Here is a 10,517-nt window from a genome sequence, read left to right as displayed (position 1 = left end):
ATTTTACAAGATGCTGTTTGTACTCAGCTACAGAAAGTGAACAATGATTTTAATCAGGGTATACTTCAGTGTGATTATCAAATGAATCTTCACTCTAAGTGCTTAGAAATAACCATTTTATGCAGAACTTAAAATATGTTTCATAAGACCAGCTTTTTATTCAATATTAGAAGGATTTAAGGCCTTGGAACCAATATTTTTAATGCAGAATGGTTAATTTTTGGTTGACTGCATTAACAGCACATGGTATTTTAGTAGAGGGGCTGCGATGACATGTTACTCTAAACCCTTAAATTCCTGCCCTTGAAAAATAGTCATGGTAAAGTGAGGTAACTTCAAAAATAATTTATTTTTCTGGGCCTCCCTGGTGGCGCAAGGGGTTAAGATGCAACCTATGAAGCTGTCCGCAGCCACTGCAGCATGAGTTAGATCCTCGGCCAGGGAGCTATCCACATGGTGCAGCAGACCTCTCTTTTCTCTCCCGCTGCTCCCAGCTGGAGACCTCTCCTTTCTCTCCCGCTGCTGTCAGCAGTGTATTTCAGTCTGTCTGTCTGTTCTGTTCCCCTTTCTGTCTCTGGTGAATCCTGTCACCTCCCACACCTCTGGCCTATACCCCAGTTCTTGTATGTATAAATAAATCTTTAAAAAATAATTCATTTTATTCATGTCTTAGAGTGAGGCCATGACAAAAGAGGAAATACAAAATTTTTTTACTTAACAGAACTGGCTTGCAGACAAAGTCCAGGAGAGAATATCCTTGCAAGCTCTCTGAAAAGGTGACCACAAGCTAACCTTGCTTTTCAGACCTGGGCTATTGAAATGAAGAGCTGCTGAGTGACAGTCACTATTCCTTTGTCCTTAAGAGTAAACTCTTCCTTTTCTTGTACATGCCCCACTGCACTCATGTCATTGAGCACCTGCCCCTGACCCCCACCCAGTTCCCATTATTACAAACTTCAAAAGAAGATCTTAAGACATGGTCTGTACAGCTTCCCTATTTCTTGCTGCTTTATAGACAGAGAAGCTGGTTCCACCATTATAAATACATTTCAAAACATGAAACAAGATCACAGAAATGTGATTGTCACTTTAACCTGAACTTGCCTAGTCTCGATGAGAAACAAAGGTTGATTGTACATTATTTGGAAAGTAGAGCGTGATTTCACCAAGAGAGAACTGAATCTGTTAGACAGGATTTAGACTGCAGTTTTAGGATTGCCTGTGGCCTAGCTGGAAATGCCAGACTTCATCTACAAGGTGTGAAATCAAGAGCTTAGATATGCACAAACATTGCACCTCCAGAAGATGGAGAACCAAAAATAAACTGTACAGAGACAGTGTTATATAAAGAACAGCAACAGTAGCTCTGTACAGTTAGCATGCCACAGCTGTGAGTTAGCAGTAAGAAGTCTTTTTCAGCTTTATCATATTTGCCTCTGTTTAGGAATAGATGAGGATATCTGTTTATTGTATAGCTTCAGAGAAATTGTATTAAGTTAGTAAAAGAATAGACTAGGGATCAGTTAAACTCATCAAGAATAATATCTCATTCTTTCTGGTTCTAAGAGATCTGTTTTTCCCTAAATAGTATTCTTAAAATATTGTTTAGAAACTCCTGGTTGATCTTTCGTTGCTTTTGTAAGTTTCTTTGAAGATTCATTTTCCTCATTCTGGCTTTTGTCATTGAAAAGAGGAATAGAATAGCTCTACAATACATTTTGAGGTTTATATGAATATGAATGCTCAGTTGCAAAATGCAAAATAAGCACATACCTAGAAAGCTTATGGAAGGGGGCCTCCCTGGTGGTGCAAGGGGTTAAGATGATGCACTATGAAGCTATCTGTAGCCGCTGCAGCATGAGTTCAATCCCCAGCCAGGGAGGTGACCCACATGGCACAGCAGACCTCTCCTGCCTTGCCTGCCTCTCAGCAGCATATTACAGTCAATCCACCTGGCCTGTTCCCCACTCTGTCTCTGGTGACTCCTCTCACCCCCCACATCTCTGGCCTGTACACCAGTTTTTGTATGCATAAATAAATAAATCTTAAAAAAAAAACCTTATGGAGGCTTGTGGAGGAGCAAGTGAAGTCGAGTTAAAAGGAACAGCAGAATTAAAACAAAACAAACAGCAACAGTTGAAAACTAACAGTCCTTAAGAAAGAAGCAGCAGAGCTGATAATGAAATGAGTATTGGAGGTCAGGAAATCCTAGTTGTAGGTCTCTGTAAAACTGAGGTTTAGCTTTGCCCTACATATATGATTTACGCTTATGATTAAACAAATATTTGACCAGGAAATATCCAGAACGCATTCACAAATTATTTATTGACCTACCATTCTGTTGCCATCTGTGGCAACTCCTTTAGGTAGAGTGGAGAATAGCTGAGTGTATAGCTGATCACAATACCTTGTGATTCTCTTGTACAGAGAGAGGGTGCTTTAGAAATTCAAGAGCTTGACCTGCCTCAGCTCAACTTGGATTTGAGTCTAGGCAGTACTCCCAAGCCCAGGATGATGACTAGCTGAGCTCTTGGCAGCAAATATTTCTGGCTGCAAATCTTAATTCCATTACTTAAGTTTCTTAGTAATCTTGAAAGAGGTTTTTTTAACCTCTGTAAGCATCTAAACTATTAAATGGAATAATAATGGTGAAGACTCCTCTGAGCCAAGCCCAGCAGTGATTTCCCATGTCAGAATACAATCCTTTCATTTTATTCAAGCTAACAAAAGCTTCCTTAATCTGGCCCTTGTTTATCATGTCACTCTGGATTATTCTCTAAATTAAGACTATCCTGAATTATCTCTGAGTGTATTTACTATGATGTGTCTCACCCCAGTCTCTCCTTTGCTACTCATAGAGACCTTGTCTCTTATTCACTGCTGTAGTCCTAGAACCTAGGCAATGCCTAGCACTATAAATAATTGGTAACTTTTTGTTTAGTTTACTAAATAAATACTTACTTACTGTAACTTGCAAAGCACATAGTATAGGGTCCAAAAAATAACAAATTGTAATTTGTAATTGTTTGCAGTTGCTGCTACCAATTTTTTTTACTTCATATGTGGGGTTCTGCATATGATTTCATTTGGAAAAAAGTTTGCTATGACAGTATACTTAAGTTAGTATACTGCAGTAAAATTAACACCAAAACATCAAGCTGTACACCTTAAATATATACAGTTTTCATATGTCAATGATAACTCAATCAAGATTTTAAAAATTACTATATTACTAAGGGAATATGAAACCATTTGAAAAATAATCTCTTCCAAATTTTTAGTTGTAAAATAATGGTAAATATCAAAATGAACTGCTTAATTCTATTTGGTATTTTGGAGATCTTTTGTCTGCAAATTGTAAAGCAAGTAGGTTCAGAAGGGAAGGTTTTGTCACTGTACTTTTTTTTTTTTTAATGTGTTTCTTTTTTTTTTTAAAGGGGCATGTATTTTTATTTATTTATTTGCTTGTTTGTTTGTTTGTACATGCACTGGGTACAGTCAGAAGCGCGGGAGGGTGAGAGAATTCACCAGAGCCAGAGCGGGGAGCAGAGCAGGCAGAAGGACCAAAGTACACTGCTGAGGGGAGCAGCGGGTGGACCAAAGTACACTGCTGAGGGGAGCAGCGGGTGGCAGGAGAGGTCTGCGTGCCATGCGGGACCCTCCTCCGGTGGCCGGGGAGCAGCCGGGGATCGAACCGGCGCTGCAGAGGCCGCGGGCAGCTTCGCAACCCAGCGCTCAACCGCTGCGCCACCGGGGAGGCCCTGTCACTGTACTTTTAACTTATGTCAAATCACCTTACCAAAGAAGAAGGGAGAGCTGAATTTGAATCAACTAAAATAAGATTAACCTTTTTTTTTAAAGATTTATTTATTTATGCATACAAGAATGGGGGCACAGGCCAGAGGTGTGGGGGGTAAGATGATTCACCAGAGACAGAATGAGGAACAGAGCAGGCAGATTGACTGAAATACACTGCTGAGGGGAGCAGCAGGTGAGTCAGGAGAGGTCTGCTGCGCCATGTGGGTTACTCCCTGGCCAGGGATCGAACTTGTGCTGCAGAATCTGCGGTTAGCTTCATAGGTTGCATATTAACCCCTTGCGCCACCCAGGAGGCCCCAGATTAACCTCTTTTTAATTAAAAAAGCAAAAGCTAACCCAGGGTGACTACTCACAATGCTAATATTCTGTATTTTATTTCCACTTCTACTCCAGGTGTTGCCACATCTGCAAACTTCCAGGAAGAGTGATGGGGATTCGAGTGCTTCGTTTCTCTTTGGTGGTCATCCTTGTGTTATTACTGGTAGCTGGGGCTTTGACCACCTTGCTTCCTACGATCAAAGAAGACAAGATGCTCACTTTACGTAGGGAAATAAAATCCCAGGGCAAGTCCGCCCTGGATTCCTTTACTCTCATCATGCAGACTTATAACAGAACAGATCTCTTGTTGAGACTTTTAAATCATTATCAGGCAGTACCACATTTGCACAAAGTGATTGTGGTATGGAACAATATTGGGGAGAAGGGACCAGATGAATTATGGAATTCTCTAGGTCCTCACCCCATCCCTGTAGTCTTCAAAGTACAGACAACAAACAGGATGAGAAATCGACTTCAGGTCTTTCCTGAACTGGAAACCAATGGTGAGCTACAACTGGGAAGCAGGGTTGTAACTAAACAGAGCTGGGGGTGGGTGTATGTGTGTTTGGCCTTCCAACTGGCCAAATTGGAGAAAGCAAGGAAATTTAATCAAAAGAATGCACTCAGAAAAACTTAAGATAATTTCAAGAAGCAGTTTTCTGGGGAAGAAATCACATACCTATTGCAACAATGACAAAAAGGTTAATATGGTAAAAGAAGACAGGCTGTAATGACATTGCATCACAGAGGGTAGTAAAAGGCCATTTAGCTTATGCTTAATGTATTTTTGCCTCCCATTCATAGTGGTTTCATGGGGTTTTAATTTGTTTAAAAAGAACCTCAGTGTTATATATTTATAGATTCATTAGTTTCCAGTATAATTGTTGATAACTACATGCTAATTTCCCCCTCGGACAATTTCCCTCTTGGACAGCTGTAAAAGCAATTGCCATAAAACTTTCTGTCCAACAATCATCACTTATTTACTACTTTGTCATGAAATAGCTCATTGAATAATCTGTATAGACACCATTGTAATTACTAATTTTGTTTCCATTTCCAAATTGTTCTATTTAAATTTTTTCCTTTCTTTTCAGCAGTGTTAATGGTAGATGATGACACACTAATTAGTGCCCAAGACCTTGATTTTGCATTCTCAGTTTGGCAGGTAATGTTTTTCTTTCCTTTGTGAAATCTTCAGTATCAAACCTTGTCTATTACTTAACCAGGGTAACCCAAAACAGTCTCAACAGTCCTTATCTGAAAGATAAATTTGTTATATGATAATCAAGATTTCCTGTACTCAGCAAAGCCAGCCTGTAAGTTATGGTATCTTTTTTGTCTATATTTGATGTAAATATAGGGAGAAGAACTAGAACTACTTCCCAAAGAACATTGAGAAAATAATCAGGATTAGAGTTCAGAAATATTTTCCACATGGCCACAGACATGCGTCTCAAAAGAGAAATGTGTTTCTATGTTATTGTTGTAGATAACGTTCCTTAAAATAAAGCACTTATTACATCTACAATCTGAGATCATAGTTTAGAAATGAATAATGATTCTGTATATACCTTTGTGATCGCAGTTGGTTTCTGCCCCTCCCCAAACCCTAATTGTAATAAGCAGTCATAAATTGCTCACTAATCTGTAAAACCTCCCTTATTAAATGTGTTAATAGTAGCCAATTTTTATAAGTTGCACTGCAATTACTAGAAACCAGAAGTACATACAGATACTCTGAAGCCCAGTCGATTAAACACTATGCTACCAATTAAATGGCTTGATTTGCACTGTAGTAAGTCTCCTTAATTAGCTACTTTGGATATAACACTGTTAGATATTAATGCTAAGTGGTCACAAGACTCTCCAGATGTCAGCATTCAAAAAATTAGTTGTTACTTCATGCCTACTGTACTGATTAACAATTTTTTCCCTTATCAGCAATTTTTCCAGCACTGAAAATAAAAGCTAAGTCTTAGGCAAAAATTCAATACTCGGCCAATGAGATTTCTAGTTCATGTAAAAAAAAAAAATCAATCTTCCTAAAATGTCAGGGTTGGAGGCATACAAAAACTATGGCTAATTAGAACAATCCAAGTAAACCATAACTTAAGACAGATAAGCATGACTTTAGTTTTTTTTTTTCATAAAAACATCAAGAACAATTTCAATCCATTACCCAAGATGTGACCCTTAACTCCAGTCCCCCCAGTGCCCTACATCGTAGAATGATTTGGGGTCACTGGCCAGCAGGACTAGAGAGAATTTGTGTCTTTGCCTGCATCCCGACATCCACTTTTAGTGCTTTTTCTTTTCCCCCTCTGGCTATCTGTGAAATTTCTTTCATCCTCCTGGATTGCGTAAGTGGTGTATCTTCTCTGAAGCCTCCCAGGCTTTATTCTTCCTCTTCTGACCTTCTCCTTTACTTCCAGCTCATTCTCTTCTTTACCCAGCTGCTTTTACAACTTTCTCCTAGGATGGTAATTCTCTTTTTCAGTATCTGTTTCATACCCTGTCTAGATTGATTTTTTTGAAATGGTATTTAACTCACCCTAATTTTCTGTGTGTGTGCATCTTATTAGTTTAGTGTCTGTTCAGTAAATGACTAAAAAGCAAATTATGTATGCACTTGAATTAAATCTTTTAACCCAGTAAATTCTTATCTCTTTCTCATGTTTCACTGGTTTTCTTGTTTGCTATTTTTGTTTTATTTTTAGTCACTCCATTTTAGTATTATTAAGTGTTTTGTTGCTATCCTTTCTTCAAAGATCTAACAAACACATAAATATATATAATCTTATGTTTTTAAAAAGAAAATACCCAAGTTGAAAGGCATAAAGTAGAACATTGTTTAAAATCAATAGTGACTTTTGGGAACATTGGAATTAGCATGTAAACGCAGTAATTTTAATCAGATAAGTAATTAAACCCTAAAATATTAAATTTTTTTCAAAATAATCCCATCTATATTTTCTTATCACCTGCCATAAGTAAAATTTACTTGCAGCAAAGTTGGAGGAACTGGACTCTCTAGTGACTGGAATTTATTAATGTCAGATAATGTTTGAATGAGACAAACATTCGTGAGTTTAGAAGTTTTTTTTTCACAGAAATTTGGGTTGTGATGTAATTTGACCATAAGAATATCCAGGGCAAATTATGATGAAGTTGCCTAGAGTTAGAGGAAATCGAGATATAGAAACCAGAAATAGGGCCTCCCTGGTGGCACAGGCGGTTGAGTGCAGTGCTGTGAAGCTGTCCACAGCCTCTGCAGTGCGGGTTCCATTCTTGGACAGCCAGGGAGATGCCCACATGGCACAGTGGACCTCTCCTGTCTCACCCGCTGCTCTCCTCATCAGTGTATTTCGTCAGTCTGCCTGTTCTGTTCCCTGCGCTGTCTCTGGTGAATCCTCTCACCCTCCCACACATCTGGCCTGCACCCCAGTTCTTGTATGCATGAATAAATAAATCTTAAAAAAAAAAAAGAAACCAGAAATAAAATTGACAAATGAGTTAAATTCTCTGTAATAAATCACTGCCCTTTTCAATATGCCTACTCAAAAGAAATGTCACAATTAATTGTTCTTTTTCCATCTTTTCAGCAATTTCCTGATCAAATTGTAGGATTTGTTCCTAGAAAGCATGTTTCTACTTCATCTGGTATCTACAGTTATGGAGGATTTGAACTGCAAACACCAGAGGTTGGGAATGGTGACCGTTACTCTATGGTGCTGATCGGAGCTTCATTCTTCAACAGCAAATACCTTGAACTCTTTCAGAAGCAACCCGCTGCCGTCCACGCTTTGATAGATGAAACGCAAAACTGTGATGACATAGCCATGAATTTTATCATTGCCAAGCACATTGGAAAGACCTCTGGGATATTTGTGAAACCCGTAAACATGGGTAATTTAGAAAAAGAAACCAATGGTGGCTATTCTGGAATGTGGCACCGAGCCGAGCACTTTCTGCAGAGGTCTTATTGTATAAACAAGCTTGTTAATATTTATGACAGCATGCCTTTAAAATACTCCAACATTATGATTTCCCAGTTTGGTTTTCCATATGCCAACCACAAAAGCAAAATGTGAAAGTAAAATAAGCCAACAAAAACGAACCTCAAAACTGCTTAGTCTCTGAGTATCTCTCCATGCAATGGCTTTTTGATTTGTTTTTTGAAGCAACATCATGAACTTTTGTGTTCTTCAGAAGACTCAGCAATGAAAAAATATGCATAGCACTTTTAGGACATAAAATTCTCATGAATTTCAAAAACCAAGACACTGGTATTGTGAGGAGTTTTCATCCACAGATCTAACTCCTTGATCAGCTATTTTATTGTTTACATTCTGAGACTGTTCTGCAATTTCTTTGACTCTTGGCATTTGCCTTAAGGACATAGAGCAAACTGTTTCCCGGATAACGAACTCCAGAGAAGCAGTTCTCAGCTTTCTCATGAAAGGATGATTTTATTTAAAACCTGAAATGCCTGTGGTGTCCGGAAACACCATGTGAGGAGGGAATAGTCTCAATTTCATATAAGAACACGTGTAAAATTCGTGGCTACCACTGCTTCCCTGTGGTCCTTCCAGCCAAGCCCTTTCTGGAACTAATTTAGCCCGGGATGGTCTTGATGCAGCCATCAGTGCTTTTAATTTTGTTGATAAGTCTGTAGTGACTGGGAGGATTAATTTTAGCTGAAGGAAATCTAGTTGTTTGCTTGAATTTTGTGAACACGTACTGCATGGATCTGAAAAAAGTGCCGCCTGTTTCTTACATGAACTTATATGCAGCAAGCAGTAAATATATTACTAGATCCAGGTAGTGCATTTTGTCACTAAAACTGACCTTGAGATTGTACATTAATTCTTATATTTTACATAAAGTACATGTTGTTTTAAGAAATGTATAAAGTAACTCTTCTGAAAGAATGATTAAGTAGAAACTGGAAGAAATTAAAACTCTAAATGTCAAAAGATCTTTATTGTTAGAACATAGATTATCTCACAGATACTAAAGAGTTGTCTGTGTCACACAAAGTCATTCTCTTTTCTCAAAAATCTAAGACACTATTTGTCATGATGAATTTTGATTACACAAATACAGGGGAAAAAACTAAGAAACTCTAGTTCTGCACCTAGAATTTAAATTGTCCACTCTGTCTTGTGAATTAGTATCAGTGTCCACACGGTATCTGTTCGGTCCTTGCTTTTGCTGATGGCAAGGATCAGACATCTGTTTTCTTACCCTTCTCCTATCCTTCCCGTAATGCTATTATATTTTCACAATTGCAAAGTTGTGAAAACATTAAACTGATCATCTCGTGTTGCACCAATGGGATCATGCAATTAGATCCTTACATGTTTTTTTCTTTACATTGGTGTGTATGTATATGTCTATGCTGTCAGATAAAACCAATAAAACTTGAAACCACAGAATGATCTATGATGTTAATTATCTGCTTTGTCCAACCTCACTAGTGATTTTTTGTCTCTTAGGAGTCCGCTGGCCGATGAATAAAATGAACTTACCGTGCAGGTATTCTGCTAATTAAACAAACTGCGGGTTTTTTTTGTGGTATTTTTACATATTTCAAAAGATGTCAATATATTGCTCAGAATAAGGTAGAAGCAGTAGCTACATTTCTACATTCCCAAATTTTATTTCCCATCCTGCGTATGAAAAATTGTTTTAAGCATGTCATACATCAATCATATGTTTTCCAGACATTACCAACCAATTATGAAACTAAATGTCAATTCTGTGCTACTGAACTTTTATTATGTGTGACCTCTCTCCCACTTAGGGCCTTTGCACCTGTGTGTGTATGGCCTGTCTGTGCACCTGTGTGTGTGAAAGATTTGGCTAAGGCACTCCTGCATGACTGCACTGAGACAATGGCCCACATCACAAGGTGGCCAGGGACACCTATGTAGCCGTTGACTGTGTGGTCAGTGTCCGAGATGGTTTGGGAGTAGCTCGGAAATTACACCAAGCACCTGCACAGGAAGTCCTCCCTGTATATGTGGCCGACATGTGCCCTCTGTTCCCCATGAAGTTGATTACCCTTTATTCCCCTTGAATCCTGTTCCCCATAAAGATGAATACCCTGCACCCTGCTTCACCTGCTATTGTTATATAATCAACCATGGTTATTCATTACTGTTAGATAAATAGCAAGAGCTCACTGGGCAGCAGAGTCTTTGCCTTGCAAACCTGCTCCACGACACGTCCCTCAAACATATCCCTGGGAGCATGCTGCCATGTTCCTGACCACCAGAATTATGGCTAGAATTTTCCTAGAGCTTTGTCCCTGAAACCTCTCTTCCGGCTCCAAATGATCCAAAGAGAAGATGCTCAGGTTAAAAACTACCTGA

At 38.7% G+C, this 10,517-nt stretch overlaps 1 protein-coding gene across 3 annotated transcripts in view; it reads left to right on the top strand.

Moving 5' to 3' along the window:
• The window catches only part of EXTL2 (exostosin like glycosyltransferase 2), a 140,264-nt gene extending 130,565 nt beyond the window's left edge, over positions 1 to 9,699 (top strand). For 2 of the 3 annotated variants that reach the window (XM_054690936.1, XM_037498468.2), the window contains 3 exons: positions 4,213 to 4,640; positions 5,235 to 5,305; positions 7,743 to 9,699. In XM_054690936.1, coding sequence (XP_054546911.1) covers positions 4,213 to 4,640; positions 5,235 to 5,305; positions 7,743 to 8,231 — 988 coding nt within the window. In that variant the 3' untranslated portion in view covers positions 8,232 to 9,699. The remainder of the gene's footprint in view (positions 1 to 4,212; positions 4,641 to 5,234; positions 5,306 to 7,742) is intronic. The other variant, XM_054690937.1, reaches the window with a different exon arrangement.
• The last annotated feature ends 818 nt before the right edge of the window (positions 9,700 to 10,517 follow it).

The sequence above is a fragment of the Talpa occidentalis genome, unplaced genomic scaffold, assembly GCF_014898055.3.
Source record: "Talpa occidentalis isolate TD23 unplaced genomic scaffold, MPIMG_talOcc4v2.1 talOcc4.9, whole genome shotgun sequence".
Taxonomy (NCBI): domain Eukaryota; kingdom Metazoa; phylum Chordata; class Mammalia; order Eulipotyphla; family Talpidae; genus Talpa; species Talpa occidentalis.
The sequence above is the reverse complement of the archived record's forward strand: the minus strand, read 5'-3'. Positions and strand labels throughout refer to the sequence as shown.